Source organism: Mastomys coucha, unplaced genomic scaffold (genome assembly GCF_008632895.1).
Source record: "Mastomys coucha isolate ucsf_1 unplaced genomic scaffold, UCSF_Mcou_1 pScaffold20, whole genome shotgun sequence".
NCBI classification, from domain to species: Eukaryota; Metazoa; Chordata; class Mammalia; order Rodentia; family Muridae; genus Mastomys; species Mastomys coucha.
Genome location: NW_022196903.1, coordinates 93,395,610 through 93,422,597, shown reverse-complemented (window position 1 = coordinate 93,422,597; position 26,988 = coordinate 93,395,610). Strand labels below are relative to the sequence as shown.

At 44.0% G+C, this 26,988-nt stretch overlaps 1 protein-coding gene across 3 annotated transcripts in view; it reads left to right on the top strand.

The window, feature by feature from the left end:
• The window catches only part of Eif4e3 (eukaryotic translation initiation factor 4E family member 3), a 74,235-nt gene extending 47,247 nt beyond the window's left edge, over positions 1-26,988 (top strand). For all 3 annotated transcript variants that reach the window (XM_031382750.1, XM_031382749.1, XM_031382748.1), the window contains 5 exons: positions 8,556-8,650; positions 10,047-10,107; positions 15,945-16,011; positions 19,798-19,953; positions 25,020-26,988. In XM_031382750.1, the coding sequence (XP_031238610.1) occupies positions 8,625-8,650; positions 10,047-10,107; positions 15,945-16,011; positions 19,798-19,953; positions 25,020-25,066 (357 nt within the window). In that variant the 5' untranslated portion in view covers positions 8,556-8,624 and the 3' untranslated portion in view covers positions 25,067-26,988. The remainder of the gene's footprint in view (positions 1-8,555; positions 8,651-10,046; positions 10,108-15,944; positions 16,012-19,797; positions 19,954-25,019) is intronic.

The window sequence follows — 26,988 nt, the reverse complement described above, 5'->3', positions numbered from 1 at the left end:
TGGAGTGAATGACTGACTGAGGTAGTGAAGGATGGAGTGAATGAATGACTGAGGTACTGAAGGATGGAATCAATGACTGACTGAGGAACTGAAAGATGGAGTGAATGACTTACTGAGGTACTGAAGGATAGAGAGAATGACTGAGGTACTGAAGGATGGAGTGAACGACTAAGGTACTGAGGGATAGAGAGAATGACTGACTGAGATACTAAAAGATGGAGTGAATGAATGACTGAGAGGTGAATGTGTACACGGATTTCCTGAACCTCTGTGCACTGTTCTCAGAAAGCTGTGTCCATTGGTGGCTGCACCTTCCCAGAGGGCAAAAATTTGGTTTTTGGGAGGTCCATGACCAAATCTTAATCTTGTGTGTATGAAGCACAGACAGATATGCAGCCTGTAGATAAACACAAGGCTTCCCTGTGATTTGTGAATATTTCAGGGCTGATGTAGAAAGGGCTCCTTCAAGATGGCAGGAGGGGACAATGGTACAAAAGAGGTTGTGAAATACCTCAAGTTCTTTATTTATACAACTAATGTGAGAACGGTGAATGTGTACACGGATTTCCTGAACCTCTGTGTACTGTTCTCAGAAAGCTGTGTCCATTGGTGGCTGCACCTTCCCAGAGGGGCAAAAATTTGGTTTTTGGGAGGTCCATGACCAAATCCTAATCTTGTGTGTATGAAGCACAGAAAGATATGCAGCCTGTAGATAAACACAAGGCTTCCCTGTGATTTGTGAATATTTCAGGGCTGATGTAGAAAGGGCTCCTTCAAGATGGCAGGAGGGGACAATGGTACAAAAGAGGTTGTGAAATACCTCAAGTTCTTTATTTATACAACTAATGTGAGAACAGTGCTGTTCCGTGAGGCTGCCTAGGGTCGAGACAGACAGACCGGATGTAGCTCTCTGCAGGGCTTGTGTTTGTAAGCCCTCGAAGCAGGTTGCCAGATGTTACTAGGTGACTGGAGTCTGCCCCTTTGCAGTCACACTGCTTGAGTGCCATTGCTGGCACTCAGTAGCACGTGCACTTTTCTTTCTTTTTAAAATCTCTATATACCTTATTTACTCAGACATGGCTCAGCAGGTAAAGGCCTTTGCCAACCAAGCCTGACTACATAAGCTCAAACCAAGAGCCCACATGATGGAAGGAGAGAACCACATACCACGTTGTCCTCTGACCTCCATAAGTGTATGCATACACACATATACACACATGCACACATGTGTATGTGCATGCACACACACATGCACTTAATTTTTATTTGTTCTAAATAGCAGTGCATGCCCCCTATCTGGAGGTCAGACTGCCTGATCATGCTGTGCTATAAAGGCCATTAAGTCAGATTTCTTTCCAAAGCCTGAGGAATAAGAACCATCCTGTCTCAAAGGTTTCATGAGTCAGGGTTGATGGAGATGATGGGAGGTGGGTTCATAGTACTCACTGCCCTGAGCATAACTCGGTAGCTAATGGTGGTTGGCATCCTGTCATGGAAGGATGTAGAGCCCCTTGAAGAAAGAAAGAGAAAAACAGGGGACACGGGGCAAGGACTTGAAGACAATTCTGTTTATGGTGCTGTCCACCCAAGCTTAATGTCATGATGTCCTGTATGTATAATGAAACCAATATTCTATAGTCACAACCCAGTTATACAGAACTAGAATTAAGACAGATTGCTCCTGGTCCTGTTTGTAGCACTAGAAGCTGTTGTATATATTGCTGAGGTGGGGATAAGAAGTGAATAAAATTTTACTTACAAACTACAAATAATTTAGTCACTTGTAATATAGAACTTGGAGTCTTCAAAGTCTTTCCAGGGTACCTCTCTGCCCTTTTTTCCTGTACCCATGAGCCATAGAAGCACACCTGGCACCTGTGCACTGCCCATCACCATTGGCCCTGCCATGGCCTCAGATCATGATAGACACATCAAGACTTCAGGTCCCACTGCCCGTATGCTTTCTGTCAACCTCATTCTCCAGCATGGCAGGGAAGAGGCTGGGAGTTAGGAATGTTGTCTACTTTCACTTTACCATCCTAGAGCAAAAGGAGCTTTGAAGCTGTTGCAAGCCCCTGAAGCAAGAATATCCCCATGGGCTGGAAAGATGTGCTTAAGATCACTGGCTGCTCTTCCAGAGGACCTGGGTTCAATTCCTAGCACCTACATGGCTACTCATAACCATCTGTACCTCTCATATCCCTGGGAATCTGATGCCCTCTTCTGGCTTCTGTGGTCTCTGCACTCACATGGTGCACAGATAAACATATAGGCAAAACACACAATAAAAGAAATTATTTTTAAAGAACACTGCCTCCTTGGCTGGTGTCTTATCTTCTCCTGTCCTTTACACCTGCAGCAGGAACTTCAGCCTTATGGGCTGTATCTAGGAAACAGCTGCACATTGCTCTGCTCTGGGGTTCCCCCTTCTTTAGGTTCAGACTCCACTCTCTTCAACTCAGACTAAGTCAACAAAGTCTTCTGTCTGCTGTGTGACCATTTGCAAACCATCAGCTCTCTGCTTTCTCTGCTGTGAGTTAAAAAACATCCAGTCAAAGGAAGAGACTGCCTGCCACGCTCTCAGCTCTGAGCAGTCTTTCTCTGTAAGTGCCTGGGACTCAGAAGGTAGGCAGCCCTGGAGGCTGTTCACTGGAAAACACTCTCCTCTACGTGTGCAACAGCACTGAAGAAAACAGGACCATTCCCTGGTCCCTCCCTCTCATTCTTCTCTTCTCTTCTTCTTTTTCTGTCTTCCTTGTCTACCTTTTCCCTTCACACCCTCAGCTCCTTCTCCTCTCTCCCTTGTTCCCCCTCCCGACTTTCCTCATCCCTTTTCCTACCTCCTTCCTCCCTCTTTTCATCTGTTTCCCCCTTTCCTTTTCTCTTTACTTCCTCATTCCCTCCTGTATTAGTCAGGGTTTTCTAGAGTAACAGGACTTATATAATATAAGGACTTTATTGGACTGACTTACAGGCTACAGTCTAGCTAATCCAATAATGACCTGCTGTGCATTGAAGGTCCGAGAATCTAGTACTTGCTCAGTCCACAAGCCTGGGTCTCATCTGGTTGGTCTTCAGTATATGCTGGAATACCAAAGAAGCAGGCTCCACTGCGGGTGAAGGAATGGATGTGTTAGCAAGGCAGGGGCAAGCAGATAAAGAGCAAAACCTTCTATCTTCTCTGTGCCCTCATATAGACTGCCAGCAGAAGGCACGGCCCCAATTTAAAGATGTGACTTCCAGCCTCGAGATCTGAATCAGAGATGTGCTTCTTCAGGGTAATGGTGGTACTTGCCTTTAGTCCAGCACTTGGGAGACAGAGGCGACTGGATCCATGTGAGTTTGAAGTTGGCCTGGTCTGCAGAGTGAGTTCTAGGACAGCCAAGGCTACCAGACAAACCCTGTCTCAAAACAAAAAAACAAACAAAAAATGATGTATAACTTTCCACCTCAATGGACTGGACTAGACATGGATACACCCACTTCAAACCAAGCCCCCCCCCCAAAAAATCCAAAACCCAAACAAAACAAAAGCCTCACAAGCATGCCTCCATTTCTGGATTTTAGTTCATTTCAGACATGGTCAAGTTGACAACCAGTAACAGCCACCACACTGCCTTCCCTGACTTCTCCACTTCCTTCTTTCTAGGATCATTTGTGGGCCGCATTTTTTCTTTTGTTTTACAAGACAAGCATGTTTTTTTTCTGTCAGTATGTAGTATCTTCCTAAGACCTATCAAGACGTTTCCTTTCTCATGCCTCAGAGCATTTTCAGGTAGAAACTGAAGAGTGGATTTGTGAACTTCACTGATAATGAATGGGTTTCTGTGGCAGAAAACTGTCAGGCAGGATAGCTCTAACTGCAGCTGGCAGAATGCCATATTTGGTGACTGACCATGTCTTCCTTCTGTCTTTGAATCACCCGAGGGTGGTGGTGTGGTACTCCTACTGCACACGTAGAGGTGGGGCTTTAGAACATGCTGGCTTCAAACTCACAGAGATCCAACTTACTCTGCCTCCCAAACGCTAGATTAAAGGTGTGTGCCAGCACTGCACAGCAAGAATCAGTGCCTTAAATCCAGGTGTTAGACTTCATTGGTCAAGGGTCTGGGCTGCCTCAGTTCCTTAAGGAGAAGAACAACAACGAGGCTAAAAACTTATCAAGCAGTGAGTGGCCCCCATGACCACAGCTGTCCTTCCGCATTAACTTAGTGACATCACCATGTTCTGCATACAACTGGTGCCCAGCAATATTAACTAAATGCATGGTACCAGTGTGGAGACCTCTGCTGGCCCTTGGGTCATCATTAAGGCTTTGCAGGGATGGGGAGTGCTTATCTACCATTAGGAAGATTGTGCTTAGATGTACTGCAGTGCTCTGTCATAGGCCAAAGAGGACTCATTGTAAACCTGGTGCCTCTGGAAATGTGCTTACAAAGTTGAACCTATAGTAACGTCATAGTCATTGCGAATCATCAGGCTTACACTGCGTCAGTCCTTTGCCTCCTGCAGGGAAGAACTGGGTTCCAGGAGCATTCAATGCTAGTGTCTCCCTCAAGTTCCTTCTCCACTAGACGCACAGATGAGTACAGAAAAGAGAGGTTTGCAACAGCTGTTCAGCGCTGTGTGCTTTTTAAGTGCATCCCTTCCCACTGGCATACTTGGGACTTTTGCCCTCATTCTGTGTTCAAGCACAAACACGTGCCATGATAAACAATTCCAAGTTTAGCCCACCATTGCGCTATGATGGCCTGTCTTCCTGCCAGATTTGCCAAAGTAAACAAGCTCAGGGATGCTCTTGCTTTTGTTCTTCCAAGGCTACAACCCACAACAGGGTCCTTTGGCCTCTTCTCATTTCTGAGATAAAAGAAATGCATGCTGTGGGTTGTTCTCTAAGTACTTCAAATGCTAGGCAAAAGGTCAGGACTCGGGGAGCCTGGCAGGGATATCATGGGAGGAGCTTTGGAAGGGTTGACCTTCAGAGCCGAGGTTGCTGTCAGCAGCATCCTCCCAGCTTTCTCAGAGAAGGGGCTTTTTGTTTTTGCATCGTTTTGTTCATGGATTCTGCAGAGACCATTGCCATGTCATAGCAAGAGTCTTGGGTTGGAGTTACGTGCATCACCAAAGGAAATGGAGAGAAGGGCATTTGAGTGGTCGGAAGACATTGTCAACAGGTGTCCCTTCTTGTGTGACTCTACACATGACTTGTCTGTGACTTCTAAGACTAGAGAAAGATATGCAAAAATACATAGTAGTATCACCAAAGACAATAGGTTCGTAGTTTAAAGAAAAATAGAGACTTTGGGGATGAAGTTCCGGCTCTGCCTACTCACAGTGCACAGACAGAAGCCGGGGTATGGCAGAGATCACACTGTTTGCACTGACACAGAGAGATCGGCCCTCCACAGAGACACCCGTCTGTTAGAGGATCTACTGTCACACCATGCTAATTTCGCTATTGCCTAGATTACCATTTAAATAGAAGTCTCCTGAAGTGCTGAGGTGGATTCCCCACTGATAAGTCTAAACACATACTTTATATATATGGCCTTTGATTGTTTTTCAGTGCATTATTACTATCTCTGCAGTTAGTTTAGCTGGGTGTATTTGTATATGCCTGTGTGTGTGTATGTGTGTGCGTGCATGCATGCATGCCTGTGTATGTATGTGTGTGTATATGTGTGTGTGTGTGTTTCCGGATGCTTGTGTTTATTTATGTGTATGTGTGTGTGTATGTGTGTGTGTATGTGTGTGTGTGTGCGCACGAGTGTGTGTGAGCATGTGTGTGTGTGTGTGTTTCTGGGTGCTTGTGTTTATATATGTGTGTGTATGTATGTGTGTGAGCATGTGTGTGTGTGTGTGTGTGTGTGTGTTTCCGGATACTTGTGTTTATATATGTGTATGTGTGTGTGCGTGTGTGTGTGTGTTTTAGGATGCTTGTGTTTATATATGTGTGTGTGAGTATGTGTGTGTGTGTGTTTCCAGATGCTTGTGTTTATATGTGTGTGTGTGCGCACACGTGTATGAGCATGTGTGTGAGCGTGTGTGTTTCCAGGTGCTTGTGTTTATATATGTGTATGTGTGTGTGCGTGTGTGTGTGTGTGTGTGTGTGTGTGTGTGTTTGTGCATTCGTGTGTATAAAGTCAGAGGGCGGCCTTGACAAAGACACAGACCTGAAGTGCCAGTATATTGCTTCCTGGTATCTTATGGCCTGGCTGCTGAGCTGTTCCCTGATCCTTGTAGGAAGAACAAGAGAGAGGGACAGAATCATCTAACACGATTCCTCTGACTTCCTCCTCCACCTTCAGCCCCAAGGCAAAGCACCACAAAGGACCCTGGCAGAGTCAGTTACACGGAGGTGCAGTCTAATGATCACACTAAAGACTCGGCTAAGTACCGTAACTGTCAGAACATCTGTTGCAAGATTCTTTCCCTTGAGAATACGTGTGTGTTTTAGAACAAGGGCTTCCAGTACTGCCTTTACTCCTGAACCTTTGCCTCTAACAAAGTTATATACATATGAACATAGGGTACATAGGAATATAAATAGGTATGTACATTTTAAAAATTACAGATAATGTACTGTAAGAATATTTGTTTTGAAACAATTATTCAGCATATATGTATACTTTTGTCATTGACTAAAGACAAAAACAAATGTGCACAGTAATGGAATGAGTGTACATAATTTTTATCTAAAAGAATGTATCTTAGCTGAAGATTTGCTGTTGCAGGACATAGAGTACATTCAGTAATGTTTCATACTTGATAGATATTTGATTTATAATAATTCTGAGAATGCTACTCTATATAATGGCAAAAGTGTTTGTACAGCCATTTCAAAAGAAATATGAGATTCTGTCCTAATCCCAAGCCAAAATTTATTTAATGATTTTTTTCAGTGAAACACAAGCAGCTCAAACATCAATTTTCAAAACTTAAAACATTGTTTTTATTTTTTTCAGAATTTTTTTTGTATTTCTGTGTATGCATGTTTTGTCTTTATGTCATATGTGTGCCTAGTGTCCACAGAGGTCAGAGGAAGGCATCAAATCCCCTAGAATTGGAATTATGGATGTTTGTGAACTGCCCTGTGGGTGCTAGGAATTGAACCTGGGTCCTCTGTAAAAAGAACAAGTGCTCTCTGAACTACTGAGCTATCTCACTAGCCCTCAAACCAAACTTTCTAATCCAATCCAATCCAATCCAATCCAATCCAATGCAGTCCTTGCATGCTGAGGAGTTATGGTAGAGAAGTATTAAAAGCCTTTGTATTCCAAAATTAAACATTATGCTTCTCTCAGGGCAGATTTCATATGTACAGTACAAATACTGCCACGATAGCCTTCATTCCTGCCAAATTGAGGGGAAGTGTCTAGGCCTGCTCATTAGTGTTACATTCTGTGACAGAAAGCACATGCAAAGTACACACACTGTGTGTTCAGAAAGAAGACTGTAGCGAAGTCACATGAGCAACACGGGCAAATGCTCCACGAGACAGTCACCGTGCATTTGGGGTGTCATGTGGCCTTATTCTGTTGCTGCCTGTCAGAAGCCTTTTCCTCCTTCCAGGTTCCTTGCAACCCACATGAGATCATGACCTACAGTTTCAAGAGGGTCAACTTATTTATAACCAGTCCATTCATGATGAAATTAGAACCGATGGGGATCTCTAATTTTTACTTTTATTTATATGTGTGCTCCTGCCTGCCTGAATATGTACCATGTGTGTTCACATGCCCACAGAGATCAGAAGAGGGCATCAGAACCCCTGGAACTAGAATCACAGGTGGCTGGAAGTCATCTGATGGGAATGCTGGGAAGAGAACCCAGGTCCTGTGCAAGAATAGCAATGTTCTCAACCATTGAGCCATCTCTCCAAGCCAGTGATGAGGGCCTTTAGATGAGATTATACTGAAATGTAGAATACAGAGCATGCTCTTTTGTAGTCTTTCTAATCAAGTCTTCCAAAACGAAAGGCTTAGGCTTCATATATATTAAGGTTTTAGATTAACAGACCCATCTGGCGTTCTCTTGGGACTGGAGAGCTGGCTCAGTTGTACTTGTTGCTCCTAAAGCGGACCCAGGTTTGGTTCCCAGCAACTGAATGATGACTCACAACCATCCATAACTTCAGTTCCAGGGGATCTAACACCTCCTTCTGACCTCTGAAGGCACCAGGCCCACACATGGTGCACATACATGCATGCAAGCAAGAGAGTCATAACACATAAAATTAGATAAATCTAAAACAACTAAACCCAGTCCTGCCATTGCACATTGTTACCTTTCTGGTTTTATGTATACATGTTGCTTAGGAGTATTTCCTCATGACAACAACTTTCTAAAACATTTGACCTAGCCTAATGTCTAGAAGGAACAATGCTTTAATATTCTGCATTAAGAATTTTGAAGAGCTAATGAGAAAAATCCACTCCAAGTAGCTAGGAATTAATGAGAATCAATTTTTAATTTAACACATTAATTTTATAGTGTCCTGGCATAGCTAATCAATACTGGGTTTATTAAGCAAAGTGTTATGATTTTTTTTAAAGGTATTCTGGAGTGTATACAACAACATCCCTCCTGTGACCAGCCTGCCTTTGAGATGTAGTTACCACTTAATGAGAGGAGAGAGGAGACCACTTTGGTAAGTGCATATGGTTCACCTGGAGGTCAAGGTGGGAGGGAAATAGCTGGTACCCTCATGAGGATTCATTTTGCCTATGATGTGTCTCTTAGCAGCAATGCATGCCCTTTTCATCAAGGGCCAGAGCCTCAGAAGAGCCTCTTGTAGCTGCTGTAATTACTTGATGTAATATGAGGGCAATGGACAGTTAGTTTGCCTAGCCTGAACCTCTAATACCAATAAATAAACCCTTACATCATTTAACCCTTGACAGTTATTTACTTACAAGGAGAATGGGATTCTGTCTCAGCTCATTTCTCAGTGAATGGTAGAAACCTAAATTAAGCAAAACCAAGTGGAGTTTAGTTAGAGCCTGTAACTGAGAAGTCCACAGGTATGGCCGGTGTCCCCCACATCCGGGTTTTCAGGTTTCATCCAGACTTTGACACTCTCCTTCATGTTTCCTTTGCTTTCTCGTTGTTGGCTGAGTTTTAAGCCATTTGTGAAAAGACAGATCTCTCTCTTTGGGACTACACCTAAAGCCTTACACCATGTGCTGAGCAAGCACCGTACCATTGAGCTACATCCACTTCCTGTCCCCAACCCCTGTTCTTTGAGATAAGGTCTGATAAAGTTACCCAAGCTGGTCTTGAACTCACTTTGTAGCCATGATAAGCCTTGAATTTGCCATTCCTCTGCTTCAGCCTCCTAAACAGCTGGGATGGCAAACCTATACCACCAGTCCTGCTAGCTGTGAGCTGTGATTTACACCCTTCAAGCTTATTGGTCATCAGGATTCTCCAAGCCACCATGTGCTCACTATGGGTCTTTATCCCTGGCTAACCATGAAGATGAGGAAGAAACAATATTCTCATAAGCTAACCTAGGATCTTTAAACTTAGCCTGTCTTTAAAGCTAGGATATGGAATCACCCCCTCCCTGAGTCCCTCTTATACAGAACTTGGCATGCTTTTCCTAGACAGGAAGTGGCTATTAAACCCTGGTTCACCACACGAACACCTGTTAAATCTGTGACCCCAGGTTTACATGTAAATTAAATGAGACTATATCATGAACATGCTTTGGCCTGTATAGTTCTTCACTCCTGCAAAGTGGTTGCATCAATTGTTCATCCCCAGAGAGCCAGGGAGCCCCTGGGTACCACCTCCTTGAGAATGAGGACCTCGTATCCCTGCAACCAATTCATCCCCATCACAGCTAATTCCATGGTGCTCCCTCTCTCTTCTCCATTCCCTTCCCTTTTCATTCTTCTGCCTCTACTCCTAATCACAGAAGTGGGGAATGTTTACTCAGTAACACTTGTGCACTTTTTTTTTTCACATCGGCTATTGTTAAATGGAAATACAAATGCTTCTTTATCATGGAGCACAACTTTAAATGTTGTTCTTTGATGTAGGGAGGAGGAGAGTAATGCAAAGGGTGGCGTGTGGAAGATGAAAGTTCCCAAGGACAGCACGGTATGTCTCTGCTAATAATTCCCCAGAACTGCCTGGGCATGGGCTTGAGAATGTTGTGCTTTTAAGTGAGTCTATCCAGAAGTCTCCTAGCAACCCTAGGTCAAGAAGTTCATTTCTGACATTGGTGATGCTCGCTTAAATCCTGTCACCTTGAACATGTGTAATTTAAAAAGCCAGGTGTTGTGGCTCATACCTTTATTCTCAGCACTGGGGGGTGGGCAGTGGGGGACAGAGGCAGGTAGGTCTCTGAGTTCAAATTCAGCCTGGTCTTCAAAGTGAGTTCCAGGACAGCTAAGGCAACATAGAGAAGCCTTGTCTGGAAAAAAAAAAAAAGGAGAAAGAGGAAGGAAGGAAGGAAGGAAGGAAGGAAGGAAGGAAGGAAGGAAGGAAGGAAGGAAGGAAGGAAGGAAGGGGAGAGAAAGAAGAAGCTGTCTAATTGTGAATCTACAGAAATCCTGCAGTGACATCCCTGTGTCATACAGCCATCAAGGTCTAGAACCTATAAACATTAGAGCAGAGCCATCTGGGAGCTTCATGGTTGCTGTTTCCTCACTAGGCATGCCTAACACATACAAACTGATCTTCCACAGAAGAGCAGGATCCTTCCCACCAAAGGCTCTGCTCTCCTGGCCAAAGACAGAGGGACTATGAAATGGAAAAAGGGAACACTTAGGCGTTGCCCATTTGTTGGGGTTCATGGAGCTGGGCAAGCCTCAGCAGTCTAGACTTCTCAGGAGTAAAGCATAAGCCTTAAAAATGAACATCCATTAAGCCCTGGAAAAAGACAAAACTCCTTTGAGAATAGACAAAATGATCTAGGCATGGAAGTGTGTCCCTCTCTCTGATCTCAGAAGGTATAGAGGTGAGAGAATCATGAGTTCAAGTCTTGATGTGCCATTCAATGAGACCCTGTGTGAAATAACAAAAATAGGGGCTGGGGAAATGGCTCATCTGGTCAAGTGCTTGCCACGGAAGCATAAAGACTTGAGTTCTGATCGCCAGGACCCATGTAGAAAAGCGTCGTGTGGCTGTGAGTACCTGTTCCCCAGTGCTGGGGAGGCAGAGACAGGAGCATCTTTAGGACTTGCCAGCCAGCTGGTCTGGGAAAACAGTGAGCTCCAGTTCAGATCCTCACTCTCAAAAAATAAGATGGAAAAGCGACTGAGGAAGACACCAGAGATCAACCTCTGGCTACCACGTGCCCATGCACATATATAGGCAATCATATATGTACACCCCAGTCAGTACATGAGTAATGCCACATATGCACACCCCAGTCAGTACATGAGTAATACAAATCATTAGAAATAAAATGGACAGAAGAGACTTTTTCTGATTCCTTTCATTCAATTATGCTCAAAGAATTTAAATACTTCTGGGAAGCCACACACGAGGGCAGGAGTCATCTCCCTGTGAGCGCACACTTCAGGTTCATGATTCATTGATCAAGGCTGCGGATCTGGTTGTTAACATTGCGAACATGGAAGACACTAGAACTGAATGGGAGCCAGGCAAGGTGTATGACACACTCTGCCCTGCTAAGAGAGAGAAAGCAGAAAATCGGAAAGCGCAAGATACAGTGCTCCACCCCCCCATATGTGTTACTTATTTGCTGGTTTATTCATTTATTTTTGATGTTTGTAGAACATGATTTTAATATTTTCAACTGTTAATATTCAACAAACAGAATAATTATTTTTAAGATATATTGTTTTGTCTCCCTTTTCATTTCTGATTTTATTGATTTGGATACTGTCTCTGTGCCCTCTGATTAGTCTGGCTAAGGGTTTATCTATTTTGTTAATTTTCTCAAAGAACCAGCTCCTGTTAGTCTATTAGTCTAGTAGCCTGGGTTGGCATTTGTGTTCTCTTAGGGTCTATATGACATCTGCCCAGGATCTTCTAGCTTTCATAGTCTCTGGTCAGAAGTCTGGCGTAATTCTGATAGGCCTGCCTTTATAGGTTACTTGACCTTTTTCCCTTACTGCTTTTAAAATTCTTTCTTTGTTTAGTGCATTTGGTGTTTTTATTATTATGTGATAGGAGGAATTTCTTTTCTGGTCCAGTTCTATAGACTTCTTGTATGTTCATGGGCATCTCTTTAGGTTAGGGAAGTTTTTTTCTATAATTTTGTTGAAGATATTTACTGGTCTTTTAAGTTGGGAATCCTCACTCTCTTCTATACCTATTATCCTTGGGTTTGGTTTTCTCATTTTGTCCTGGATTTCCTGGATGTTTTGGTTAGGAGCTTTTTGCTTTTTGCATTTTCTTTGACTGTTGTGTCAGTGTTTTCTATGGTATCTTCTGCTCCTGAGATTCTCTCTTCTATCTCTTGTAATCTGTTGGTGATGCTTGTATCTATGACTCCTGATCTCTTTCCTAGGTTTTCTAACTCCAGGGTTGCCTCCCTTTGTGATTCCTTTTCTTTTCTTTCCTTTTTTTTTTTGTTTTTTGTTTTTGTTTTTGTTTTGTTTTGTTTTTTCGAGACAGGGTTTCTTTGTATAGCCCTGGCTGTCCTGGAACTCACTCTGTAGACCAGGCTGACCTGGAACTTAGAAATCCACCTGCCTCTGCCTCCTAAGTGCTGGGATTAAAGGTATGTGCCACCACTTCCCGGCCCTTTGTGATTTCTTTATTGTTTCTATTTCCATTTTTAGGTCTTTGATGGTTTTGTTAATTTCCTTCACCTCTTTGATTGTGTTTTCCTGTAATTCTTTAAGGGATTTTTGTTTGCCCTCTTTAAGGGCTTCTAGCTGTTTATCTGTGTTCCCCTGTATTTCTTTAAGGGAGTTATTTATGTCCTTCTTGAAGTCCTCTATCACTATCATGAGAAGTGATTTTGTATCCAAATCTTGTTTTTCCAGTGTGATGGTGTGTTCAGGACTTGCTATGGTGGAAGAATTGGGTTCTGATGATGCCAAATAACCTTGGTTTCTGTTGCTTATGTTCTTTTTTTTTTTATTAGATATTTTCTTTATTTACATGTCATATGATTTCTCCTTTCCCAGTTTCCCCTTTAACAAACAAACAAACAAAAACAACAAGAACAAACCCCTGTTGCCCAACCCCCCCATGCTCACCAACCTACCCTCTCCCACTTATTGGCCCTGGCATTCCCCTACACTGGGGCACAGAATCTTAACAGGGCCAAGGACCTCTCCTTCCATTGATGATTGACTTTGCAATCCTCTACTATACATATGCTGCCAAAACAATCAGTCCCACCATGTATAGTCCTTGGTTGGTGGTTGAGTCCCTGGGAGCTCTGAGGGTACTAGTTAGTTCATATTGTTTTTTGTCCTAAGGGGCTGCAAACCCTTCAGCTCCTTTGGTCCTTTCTCTAGCTCCTTAATTGGGGACCCTATACTCAGTCCAATGGATGGCTGTGAGCCTCTACTTCTGAATTAGTCAGGTACTGTCAGAGCCTCTCAGGAGATAGCTATATTAGGCTGGCTTGTCCTTCTTCAGTCTCTGCTCCATAGTTAGTCTCTGCAACTCCTTCCATAGGTATTTTGTTCCCCCTTTTAAGAAGAAATGAAATGTCCACATTTTGGTCTTCCTTCTTCTTGAATTTCTTATGGTTTGTGGGTTGTTCTTCCTGTATTCCAAACTTCTGGGCTAATAACCATTTATCAGAGAGTGCATACCATGTGTTGTTTTTTTATGATTGGGTTACCTCACTCAGGATGATATTCTCCAGATCCATCCATTTCCCTAAGAATTTCATAAATTCATTGTTCTTAATAGCTGAGTAGTACTCCATTGTGTAGATGTACCACAATTTCTGTATCTATTCCTCTGTTTGCCTCCCACCATCTAATTATCTCTACTGCTACCTGCCCTCGATATCTGACTGGAGCCTGTCCTTCCTGTGATCCTGATGTGTCAGAACTCCTCAGAGTTCAGCTGTCTCTGGGATCCTGTGATTCTGGGATCCTGGGATCCTGAGATCCTGGATGTGTCAGAGCTCCTGGGAGTCAAGCTGCCTCTAGGACCCTGAGATCCTGGTGTGACCAAGCTCCTAGGGTCCTGGGATCCTGTGGTCCTGAGCGTGTTAGAGTGCCTGGGAGTGGAACTTCCTCTGGGTGTTGTGGGACTGGCTGTGGAGTTCCCACTCAAGGTCTGCTCAGGACAGCAGCCCAGATCAGAAGGAACCAGTGCCACTGGTCAGTTCCTGGGGAGTTCCTGGGTGCCTGGGTCCCACTGGTCCCAGTTACTCCTGCTGTTGGGGCAGATGTATGATCCTATGATCTTGGTGATGTTAGAGCACTTGGGAGTGGAGCTTCCTCTGGGTGTTGTGGGGCTAGCTACAAAGTTCACGCCCAAGGTCTACCTAGGGGATTGGCCCAGACAGGAAGGGTGCTGGTTTATTTTTGAGTTGATGGGGAGCAACCAACCCTGAAGCCTTGTATATTTATGTGTCTTATTTACTCACCCTAGACTTGGAACTCAGTGGAAGCCACCATGGTACTCACACCCATGGAAAACTGCTCAAGGCAGTTTGTTCTGGCTCACCTTGCCAGCTCACAAGGCCAAATTCAGGCACAGATACACTTTTTGTCTGGACAGGTGCGTTGTCTCCATGTCTCAGACCCCCATTAGAATTCTGGGAGGCTAGAGCTGCCTGTATTCACAACAGAAGCCTGAAGGCCCCCCTTCTCCTGCCATGCTCTCCCTTACCCTAGCTTCATCACCAAGAGAGCTCAAGATCAAAGTTGGACAGATGGAAGAAGGAAAGGTCTAGGAAAGAAGACTTTAGCCTTTCTAGGAGTACAGGTTCACCTTCAGCTCCCCAGTTAACCACTGTCACCTCAGTTAAAAGAGAAGCAGCTGCTGCAAGCTCATTAGAATGTAATAATAAGCATTGTTACAGTTAATGTGTACTGAGTGCCTGGCATATGGATGCATGCGGCTATTTATGGCTTGGTCTTAAATCTTGAGCCCTCTTGTTGCAGTCACTGTGTGAAGCAGTTCCTGACAAATATTATGCTTGCACCATCTCTCTGAGGTCCTTTCTGTTGTTACTCCCTCCCAGTTGGAAGCTGCAGCAGCTCATGGCCTGGTCAGATCACGGAGTAAAGTGAGCAACTTCTTAGCATTCAGACTGAGCCCTGAGAGGCCTCGAAGCCTAGGAACCATGGCAAGGGGGAGCCTAGACCTTTGCTGGGGGTTCGGGGGGTCAATAGGAGAGCCATTGAGCCTCCAGTGTCCTGTGAGTGGATTCCGTTTACTCAACAGCATTAGTACATGTTCATAGAAGGAGCTCTCTGGTGCTTCTTTCTCATCAGCAGAAGGTAGAGTAGAATGGATGCACTTACAGGGAAATTGTGCGTGTACGATAGTACATAAATTTATCATTCAGTGCAAATAACCTGTCAGCAGTGAATGGAATTTTGCAAGTCTCTGGCATTCAGTAAATAACAATGTTTCTTAACATTCTTGACTGGAGTAACATCTTAAGTGGTAACATTTTAAGTACCATATCAACTGCAAGAGAAAAACAAAGAGAAGGATTTTACTAATGGCACTCAAATGTAATGGGTTTGTACACTTTGAGAGTTAAAAGACATCTGAGAAATGAAGTGAGTTGAAGGCTTCTCCCCCGCCCCAGTTCTTCTGGAATTCATGGGAGCTTCGCTAGCAGTGAAGTCCCTGGATCACTCGTATCTGTGTGCACAGTCATTTGCAGTGCTCCTGTACATGTATGATTGCACATACTCACTTAGCTAATTTGGAGATTCCAACTGGGGGTGGGGAGCTTGCGTTGTCTCTTTAGCACCTGATGATAACTGCCTAAACATTTCCTTGTTTTTCTTTTTATTCCCTCCTACATTTAGTCCACAGTTTGGAAAGAATTGTTGTTAGCGACCATTGGGGAGCAATTCACAGACTGTGCTGCAGCAGGTAGGGTGGCCACAGCCCATGTGCCCATGCCCTGGGATGCTTGGTTCATGTTTGTAGTTCACAGACCTTTGATTTTATGCCTGGTCCTTCTGCTTGCCTGCAAGGTATTGATTTTGTAGCTGTGATGTAATTTAGCCTTGTTTCTGTGGTTTGGGGTTTGCTGTGAGGTTTGTGTCTGTAAACACATGTGCATATTTATATGTGTGTGCAGTCAGCCCTTCCTTTCCTCAGATCTTGCATCCATGGATTCCCAGATCAAAAAGCAGTAGAAGGCATGAAGAGTGTCTGAAATAAATACATATATACACTCACTATTCAAGAAGCAATGCAATGCAAACAACTGGCATGGCATTTGCATTAAATATTATAAGTAGAAAAGAGATGATTCAAAAATAAGTTTGGCTTGGTAATATAGCTCGGTGGTAAAGTGCTCACCTGGTGTACAAAAACAAACTGCTCCAAAATAAATACCTAAATAAGTATTATGTGCAAATGGCATTTTATATAAAGGTCTTAAATAGTCATGGTATGGAAGGGATCTAGAATTTATCTTACATAAATACCAAGGGGTGGCTATATATTACAACCATAAAAACATACATAAATGTGTATGTATATATATGTATGCATGTACATATGCCTACATTATTTCCTCTCATAACAGTTGCAGCCATTCATCTAATATAAATAGACAGAAAGAAAAGGTAAATCTTTACCGGTGAGCTAGCATGATTTGTGGTAGGTTTTCTGTAGCTGCCTCATCTTTGGGAGGGGGCAGTGCCTGCCATGCCTAGTGGGATCTGGGTGACTAGGCTCTTCATTCTTCCCAGTTTATCCTCTTCCTCTTATTCCCCAGCCTCTGCACACAGAGAAAGACAGACTCTAGGGACAACACTAGAGTCCCTAGAGTCTCACTGTTTTTGCTGAGGTTGAAACAAGAGACTTGCATCTGCAGACAGCTTTGACATGCTGAGAGCCTTCAGAGAGCCCCTCAGATTTGTGAGTGTACTGGGGCTGGGGCTGGAGCTGAGGACCTTAAGGTCTAACCATAAGCTCCGCCATGCCCACACCTCCTCCCCTCTGTGAGCCCTTTTTGTTTACATCGAGTTTATCACTGAACCATTCAGAAAGGGCTCATTGCTTGGGTCTTTTTTCTTCTTGGGACTCTCCAAAGCTTCCAAGGATACACTTAAAGTTCTGTGGAGTTTTGTTGTTATTGATTTGTTTCATTTTGTTCTATGCTGCTTTTGGTTCAGAGTTTTATCTGCTTTCATTTGCTGATTTGGTATTGGGTTTTTGTGTGTGTGTGTGTGTGTGTGTATTGGCATTTATCAGCTGGCACCCAGAGCTCTTGTCTCTGAGAGCTCTTGTCACCCTGACAGACCCATGACCAATCTCACATTCACCTCCCTGAGGGTGTGATGGGGTGCTCAACTGTTCTGCCTTTCTGTACCGCCTTTCACACCGCTTCTACTCACTTCAAACAAAGTGTGTGTTAAGATGAAGTGGGCTTACAAGTGCAGATTTCTTCTGTTCTAGTGGAGAAAAGCTAACAACTTTATATTGCCCAGCCCGAAGTGCACTCTGTGCAGCTCTAACCACAGAAGTCCCAGAATAGTCCTAAGTAATAATGAACACCCAGTAGTGAGCAGAGAAGGCCAATTCTTTTGTGGCTGACTAGAAAGGAGGACACTATTAACTATTAACCTTCAGCGCTTCCATTAACCATCTCTGTCACTTGAGGCAACCAGCTAATCTTTCTAAGCCTCACTTACAGAACATCTTCAAACAATTTCCTCCTGGCCCCATTGTCTTCTACTTCCAGGGCTGCACCACAGCCTAGGTGTGGCTGGCTGATTCTCCATGTGAACATTATACGTTTCACCACGGGCCTGCCTTCTCATAAGACCTGTGGCCTTTTACCACACTGTGCAGAAAGGCTCAGCTGTTCCCGCTTGCCAGAAGCCAAGCCAAAGTGAAATAGTGACCATTTGTGCTGTTTGGCATCTGTTGCTGGCCTCTTACATTACCAGTAGTGTATATAAGGATCATCCCAAAGGACTGGGGAACACTCACATCTCCCCCAAAACTGGGTCAGTGGTGTCCTGGCCCTTCTTGAGAGTGGAACACTGGATCACCTCTTTCTTTAATGTAATTGTATTTTTACATGAAATTTATCATCTCATCTCCCCTTGGTGAGATGAGAGATACCACGAGCAGATGCAGTCTTGCTTTTGTTTTAACTTGTGTTTGGATGTGATGGGTGTGTAGAAACGTCCCTGCATTATAGCCGTGGAGCCTGGCAACAAGTCACAAAGTCGTCATGTCCTTTTCACGAGTCTGCATATTAAGAAGCATGGCATTAATGCCCTTTGCCCTCCAATCTTCCCTCCTCTTTCTCTTGTTCCTAAGGTGCCACCCAAGTTGATTCAGTCCAACTTTGAACACCGTAGTCTAATTCTGTCTGGTTTTGAACACTTATGTACATGTTCACAAGGTGTCAGAATACGCACCATAGCCTTGATCAAATTAATTCATAAAGGAAACAGGGAGAGAGAGAGGCAGGGAAGGGGAAATGGAAGATAAAGAGGAATTATTTTACAGAAAATGGTTTCTTTCAGTAGACTGGGTATGCCACTATGTAAACCATATTAAAGAGCAATATGTCCAAATGTCCAGGAGACAAGTAGAAGAACCAATGGCATGAACAACCTATGGTCTGGCAAATTAGGTAGCATGTATCCACTAACATAAAATTCTCTAACTGTGGTATGCCTCTCTCTTGCATGCTTCTTATTGGCACAGAGTACGCCAGATACAGAGAGCTGTCTCTGTTTCATGATTGTGTCATGAACATGCAAACATGTTGGAATTAGAAGCCTCAATTTCTATCAGTTTGCTGCCAATTAGTGTGGACAGAGCAGCTGTGCAGGAGCATAAGGGTACAGTAGGTTCATCCTCCAGCCGCCATGCTCAAGGGTATCCATACTAACCCCATGTTGGCTAAAGCTGCCGTTAATCTGTGTAGGCTGATGCCTAATGACCATTGGCTGGGTGGTACGGTAGAGTGTCACTCAGAAGATACTTAGCGCACCTGTCATGCTAACAGGTAGCTGTCAGCTCCTTAGCCCTTGGTTCAACACAGTCAGAAGAGGGATTGCTAGAGGGAATCACCAGAGGGCAGAGTAACTAGGAAAAGAGCAGACAACGCGCACAGAGCAGAGGAGCCACTGGACACAGTGTGGCTCCAGAGAGGTTCAGAGCAGATCAGGCTAACAGGCCCAAAGCATCCAGTGGCTTAGCAGGACGCCACAGAAAGTCTCACTGCTCTTAACAGAGAGGGCCAGGCTTCAAGTACCAAGTTCATCTGAGTTCACTTGGCTCTCAGAGGGCAGGGAATTATGCAACCTATTTTAGAAAAAAAGTCTCATCCAAACAGAGTCAGAAAGTGACAGAAAGCTTTGAGTTAAAAAGGGTAAAATTCCTTATCTGGGAGACTCATTTGGCTTAAACACTCTGTTTACTGAATCCCTGGCTAACTGTGCTGCGGCTCTTGCAGCGTCTGTGCTGAATTTCCTCAGCAGCCCCCACGGAAGCAGTCACTCACAACAGGTCCCCCACGGAAGCAGTCACTCACAACAGGTCCCCCACCGAAGCAGTCACTCACGACAGCCCCCCTCCCACCGAAGCAGTCACACTCACAGCTAAAGTGGTGGGCGTGTAGATGTGATCAGGCCAGCCTGTCAACATTTACCCACTTCTTGATTTTCCCCCTCTTCCCCTCAGATGACGAGATTATAGGAGTCAGCGTGAGCGTTCGGGACCGAGAGGATGTCGTCCAGGTCTGGAATGTCAACGCCTCACTAGTGGGCGAAGCTACTGTGCTAGAGAAGATCCACCAACTCCTGCCCCACATATCTTTTAAAGCAGTGTTTTATAAACGTAAGTGCTCCATTTCCAATTGCTGTTTTCAAGATTCTCCTGCCAGACTTGTAGAGATAGAAGCATATTGCGAATGAGGTGAAGGCAGGACCACTTGAGACTCTACTCATGCAGACAGCAGTTCAACACAATGAATGCTCTTTGAGTGTTTCTTTTTAAAATCAAGTTTAGTTTCAGAAATTAAAATGAGATCTTGTTCTTGCCTAAGTGCATGAATTGGAAAAGCAACTATACATTGTACTCATTATTTCAAATAGTTGAACCTGAACTTAAATTTGTCAGAGGAAATACTATTCTTTTGGGAGTAATAATAAGAGCAAATGAGAAAAGGCATTCAGTGAGCTGGCAGGCAGATGGTCAAGCATCCTTCCCACACAGGAATTTATCATGTCTAACATATGGGGGAGCTCAAGTATGATTGACAGTTCTACTGAAATGCTACCCCTTCCTCATCGTGGTGACTATGGCAGAGTCACCAAGAGTTCCCATGCAGTGGTGCACACAACTCTTGGTGTGAACAGTGTGTGGACCCATTGTTTCCATTGTGATGTGTGTTCATCGCCTTTGTGTGCTCTTCACAGACACTCATCTTTTTCATAATAAGAACATCTTAGCGTCTTGGAACCGATGTTTGATATAGTAAGTTTCAGGAAATGATTAACAGCCCCACGCACATCTGTGACGGATTTTCTATGTCCCAAACTGTTCTGGGAGTCACTAACCCATTTTTTTCTTATTATTGTATTTCATTGACTCTAAGATGCTTTTGAGCATAATATACCCTATTATTTTATTATTTAATGAAAGAAAAAACCAATAAAGGGTCTTCAGTTAAACCAGGATGAATCGCTGATTCTAGAGTTTTGGACATTTGCAGGGGACAGAGCAGAGGCATCTTAGAATCTCTGAAATATACATCATCATTGTGTCATTAGTCTTGGTCCTTGTCAAGGGGCTAAAATTCAAAATTTGTGATTGCCTTAGTGTTATAGCATCTCTGAACACCCAGGCATCCCAGGGAGGAGTTCTGTAGGTACATCAAAGAATCAGGATCCACACAGGGAGATGGATCCCTCACTCTGTGCACTTAGGGGGGTGTTGATCCTCTGGATTATGATAGAAAGTTTAAAATGAAAGAGACAGAAAATGCATCCTGGAGCATTGCTCTTGGCTGTGCAGGGTGGAGACAGCCATGTACCCAGGCACATGGGTACTATTCCTGTTCCTTAGGGACAGGTAAACTCTAGTTCACCCCAGATACCAATGTGTGTTCTGGTTTCCAGCCCATAAGAATAACCAGCAGAAACTGCAAAACGAAACATGAGCTAGCATCAAATTCAAGAGGGCCCGTACTTGAGTATGCCCAACACTTGACTGAGAGGAGGAGACAACAGTTGGTAGTTGTTGGGTCTTTACTGTACTTGTACAGAGTAACCCTAAACAATCACAAATGCCCTGCTTTCACACACTCACCTGGGTATCCAGAAGGTTGGTCTCAGATGATCTCCAAGGTCCCTTCTGTTTTACAATTCTGTGAATAAATTGGCAGACAGCAAACTGGCCAGCAGTTCACCATGAAGTCGGTATTCTAGATAACTAAGGCCCAACGTTAAGGCCAAGACATAGTCACCTAAGGACGACCAAGGGCAGGCAGTTCACTGCTTAGCTGTTGGGGTGGCTGGAACGAGGCATTGGGGCTAGGGAGACACCAAGCAAGGAGAAAGGAAATTGCACCCAGGCCAGCCGAGTCAAAGCTGAAACAGACACCCTGCAGGTAGTTAACATTGTCAGGTGCATGAGTCAGAAGGAACTAGCTGCAGGTCTAAGCAGAGAACTGTGTTTTAATGACACACATTAACATTTAAAAGCTCAGACTGTGCAAGTAAAATATTGGAATTCTCTGTATTATTTGACATGAATCAGGCTGTCCTTGGCATGGTTGCCAGCACGTGTTATAAAAGTGATCTGGAAAAATGAGGTCTGGACAGAAACTGGTTCCCAGGGTGAGGGACAGTCCCGGGTGAGCTAGGCTGGAAGTGGCCACTTGGTACCACCTTTGTTTTATTAATGGGATCCTGGCTCTCTGGAGTCTGTAGAAGCTAGCTGGCTAGATGACAGAAATGAATCCCAGTTTACCCAGTCCTGGTCTCTAGTGGGCAGATGAGGAGCTGGGCGTTGGCATTCCTGTGATTTCTTTTCTATCCAGATAGATGATTTGAGTGAGAAAAATCATAATTTATACATGCACCCTCCTTAGTTCCATTAAGTTCCTTTCTTTATGTGGTGTGAGCATTATGGAGGGCAGGGGTGGGAGAGCCCAGAACTGAAGCTGAGCCAGCCTCTCCCCTCCCTCCTGTCTCAGTCCCACCATGTGGGTGCAGCAGAGAGCAGTCTCTACAGTTTCATATAACTGGGAAAAAGCAAAACTTTTTGTGACACATGAAAATTGTGTCAGTGTTAAGTCTGAGTTCCCATCAGCAGCTGGGTAGCATAAAGAAGCCCTCGTTTGAGTCCATGTTTTCTATAGCTTCTCCAGCTATCAGGAATTGCATGGATTACTACTAAAAAGACTGCTGGCTCTTGGATCTGAGAACAGTCCTCTAATTGCTTCCCCAGTTGCCCCAGGGATGACAAACAGCCCACAGTGCTGCAGCGTACCTGCTGTCAAGCTCTGACTACTGACACTTCAGGGTTTCAGCTGTGTCTGTCCTGACCCCAAATACCTCAAGATAAGACAAAGCTTTGCATCTTCACTGTCTTTGGATTCATAATTTGCAAATCAGCATTGCTGTCATCCCTATGGCTCCTGACATTGGCCCTGAAACATAGTATAGTTCACTGAACACCAGTCTATGTTTCATTTAGTTAGTGTCTTCCCTAAAACATCTTTCTTAAAGACAAGAATTAGAGTTGGGGAGTAAACTCTTTAAGGGGACCTGAGTTCAATCCCCAGAACCCACACTTAAAAATAGCAAGGGGTAGGGCCACAGGAGAGGGCTCAGCAGTTAGAATTGTGTATTACTCTTGCAAAGGACCTGAGTTTAGTTCTCAGCACTCATGACAGATAATGTACAACTGTTTGAAACTCCAGGTCCAGGGGCTCTGACGCCCAGTTCTGGCCTCTGCAGGCACCTGCACTCATGCCCACACAAGTACATGTAACTTAAAGACTTAAAGAAGATGATTGAGGCTGGAGAGATGGCTCAGCAACAGCACTCGCTACAGGAGCACGAGGATCTGAGTTCACACCCCAGCATGGGAAAAGCTGGGTATCACCACACACTAACCCTGCACTGTGTGGACAGAGCAGGGGGCTCACTGCTGCTCTCTGGTCCTAATCCTGCCCCAAGCTCAGTGAGAAAGCCTGTCCAAAGGAATATGTCAGAGAGTGACAAAGCAGGGCACCCAGTGTCCTTCCACAACCTCTAGTCACGTGGTATAGATATGTGCACCAGCACAGTCAGGTGAATATATAGCACCTACATCTACATACCACAGCTATGTATATAAAGATACACCACGCACACACACCATATTCCACATATACACACTACATACATATTACATACACATACACATTCATACATGTATTACACATGCCACATACATACATATGCAGATACATATACACACAGCATGCACACTACATCTACACACATACACACATATACCATGCACACACATACATATGCAGACACACATACACATACAGAAAGCTGAGTTTGCTGGTATCTACTTATAATCTCAGCACTGGGAAGGGAGAGACAGGTGGATCTCTGGGGCTTGTTGGCCAGGCTAGCCTTTAGTAAGTTCCAGGCCAGTGAGCGACCCTGTCTCCAAACATAAGATGGATAGCATTTGAGAAATAGCAGTCAAGATTATTCTTTGCCCTCCCTGTTCTCTCATCTTCCCTCCCTCCCCTTCCCTTTCTTCCTTCCTCCAATCCCACACTATCCCCTTCACATGCAAGTATACCTGTGCATGCAGAAGCATACCCAAATAAAGCAAATATTTTAAAAGTTAGCTCTCAGTTGTGAGAGATGTGCAGTTATGCTTGGGCAGAGGTTAGATCACCCATCCTAGTCGCCCTGGAAGTTACAAGGTGTGTCCTTCCCAGTGGTTTGTCCAGATGAATTACTGCTTGGAGTAGCTACCTGAGCTGATCTTGAAGGACAGCTAGCCCAGCTGTCCATCCCCCTAGTCTGTATTAAAAACAAGAGGAGGAGGAGCTATGGAGGTGGAGCACTCCTGGAGGTGGAGCACTCCTGGAGGTGGAGCACTCAGCTGTATCTCCCTTTAATGTCTGGAGGAGTGCGCAGAAGCACTAGGACTGAATAGCCCTAGCTATATCACACTTTGCCTAAAAATGACAGGTAGACACCCCCCAGTCAAACTTGGCCCTTTGTGTTACAGCTAATATTGGGTGTCTCAGGGGCCTCCCACTTTTCATCTCCCAGTTTAAAAAGTTTAAGTCTTTGAAAAGTATACTTTTTTATAGTCAGTTTCCTAATTAGTAATTCCACAAGACAAACCATGAAAATCCCTGAGGTGCAGGCTGAGGGTTGGGAAAAATAATAGATCCATTGATTTTATGGAAGGTGATGAGAAACAGGGGGCGTAATATAATACCCACCCCCCTCTTGTGTGGCTCTGTTTTGTTTTGTGTTATTTTATTCTTGAAGGTAGGCTTGTGCCTGGCTCTGTCTTGACTCAGAGGCCCCCCTCCTTCCCAGGCATTTTTGTGGGGCCCCTTCCTTTTCCTTATAGTGTTTGCCCTGAGCCCAGCATCCTCCCCTCATGAGCTTGGGTGGATGAGTCATGGCCTCAGGCTCAGCAAGAAGAAACAGGCAGCAAGCCCGTAGCTTGTTTATTCCTTGTTTTAATTTTCATTATTACGTTTCTCAGGAAATGCACGCCTTAGCTAACAGTTACTGGGAAAAAAAAAAGGTATTTGAGTTCTAGCCAACATCTGGGGAAGCTGAATGACATGTTAGAGGAGGGTTGGCCCAGCCTTTGCTTAAAGTTTTCTTTCCTTCTTTTCTTTTTTGTTTTTTTCTGTCCTTTAGCCCATGAAGAGCATCATGCTTTTGAAGGTGGACGTGGAAAACACTAATTGCACTCTGTAAAGAATTCTTTATCCTTTGCTGATTGGTTTTGGAAACGGTCTTAACAGGAGGGAGAGTGAAGAGAAGACTTGCCGAAGCCTGATGCTGGTCCATTTAGAGTGGGTTTCTGTCCTTGCAAACCAGGCCATTAGGACTCAAAGTGGCAGGTGGGGTTGGGGGAGAACGTGCGGGTGTCTGCCATCGTATCACTTGCTTTAAAGAGAAAGAAAGAGAGAGAGAGAGAGAGAGAGAGAGAGAGAGAGAGAGAGAGAGAGAGAGAGAGAGAAAGAGAAAAAAGAGAGCAAAAGAGAGAGAAAGAAAAGAAAGAAAGAGAGAGAGAAAGAAAGAGAAAGAGAGAGAGAAACTTTTTAAAGGCTTTCCAAATTCTCTGGGTTTTTTGCACTCTTCCCCTCCCCATAAGATTCCGCATTCAGGGTAATTATTGTTTTCTGGCCACCCTTTCACTGAGGCATAAGAATTGGGTTTCCCCTTCAGTGACTCTACTGTACCTTGTTAAGGAACATCTGCATAATCGCCACAGGACTGCCTGTGAAGCCACAGGGCACCGGGAGGAAGCCTAGCCTAGCAAAACCCCTTTTCTGATAAATTGTTGTGACACTTCCCTGCATACTGTGAGCTGGGCATTGTTTCTTTTGTGTGTGTGTTCCATAGAAAGCATACTCATTGACAGCACACACATCTTAAAACCCCTTTAAAAAGCAGTATAAGGGAAAGAAATTGTTGGTTTGCCTAACATGAAAACTTTAATCACAATTGGGTGTCAGGCTCCAAATCAAACTCTAGACTTTTGGGGCCCACAGTGCAAATCTTTCTAACCAGAATCCTGTATCTGACCTTTTCAACAAAAGCCCCATGATTTGTCCTGAGAGGAAACCTTATATTTCTGATTTATAGAGGAGGCAGTGTGTATTATTTGTACAGCATAGAGCTTCTTCCAAGTTGCAGCATGTTTACTCAAATCAATTTTCACATCTTTTTTAAGCGAGCCCTCTTTCCTGCCCGCCATGTGTCCTTTCTGAAAACCGATGGCCTTCCAGCATAGGCAGCTTTCCCCTTCCTCTGCGTACTTGCAGGAAGCGCCTAGTCATTCACACAGCTGCCTTGAGTGCATCTCATTCCTGTGGACTGTGTTATTAGATACTGGACTATACTACTGGCTTCAGTAGAAGAAAGCCTTTCAGAGCATCACAGCTCCTCCCAGATGCTCCTGGTTCCCTCTAGGCTCTGCCCCGCCCCCTGCTAATTTTCCTTCAGAAAGGGCTGCTCTCCTGTTGGCTTGGGTTTAGAGCCACAGACCAGTGTGCAGCTTCTATGCTTCTCAAAAGGGCCAGCTTTTAATTCCCCTTGCACTGTGGGAATGAGAGGTGGGGTTACACTAAGCCTTCCACATGCATTTGTAAATAAAATTCCCTATTCAGATATTTCAGATGGCTTTCGGTAGCATCAGTTTATAAAAAGTCATGGCCTCTGCTTGCATTGCTAAACACGCAGCCAAAATAATTAGTGGTCAGAGTTTAAGAGGTACTTCTTTCCCAAAGTTAACCTTCAACGGTTTCACTCATAAGGGTGTTGGATCCTTCTAGAAAAGTCCCAGGACATGTTTGTCTAAATGACGTGCATTTCTCTGAACAGTTTTTAAACTTGTTTTAAAACTATAACTCAAGGACTTTAAAAGTTATTCTAGACACGAAATTCCGTTTTATAAGTATTTTTCTGACAGATTAGCACAAAGGATATAATTGACTTCAATATTATAATTGTCATATATATATTTCCATAAGTAAATAAATTTTGAGAAATTTTTATTTTTGAACTTTATTTAAAGCATTTGTGATAACATGTTCAATTTTTGCATGTATGTAGTTTTTGAAGTAAAAATAAAATAAAGTAAATAGGAATGTTAGGCTCA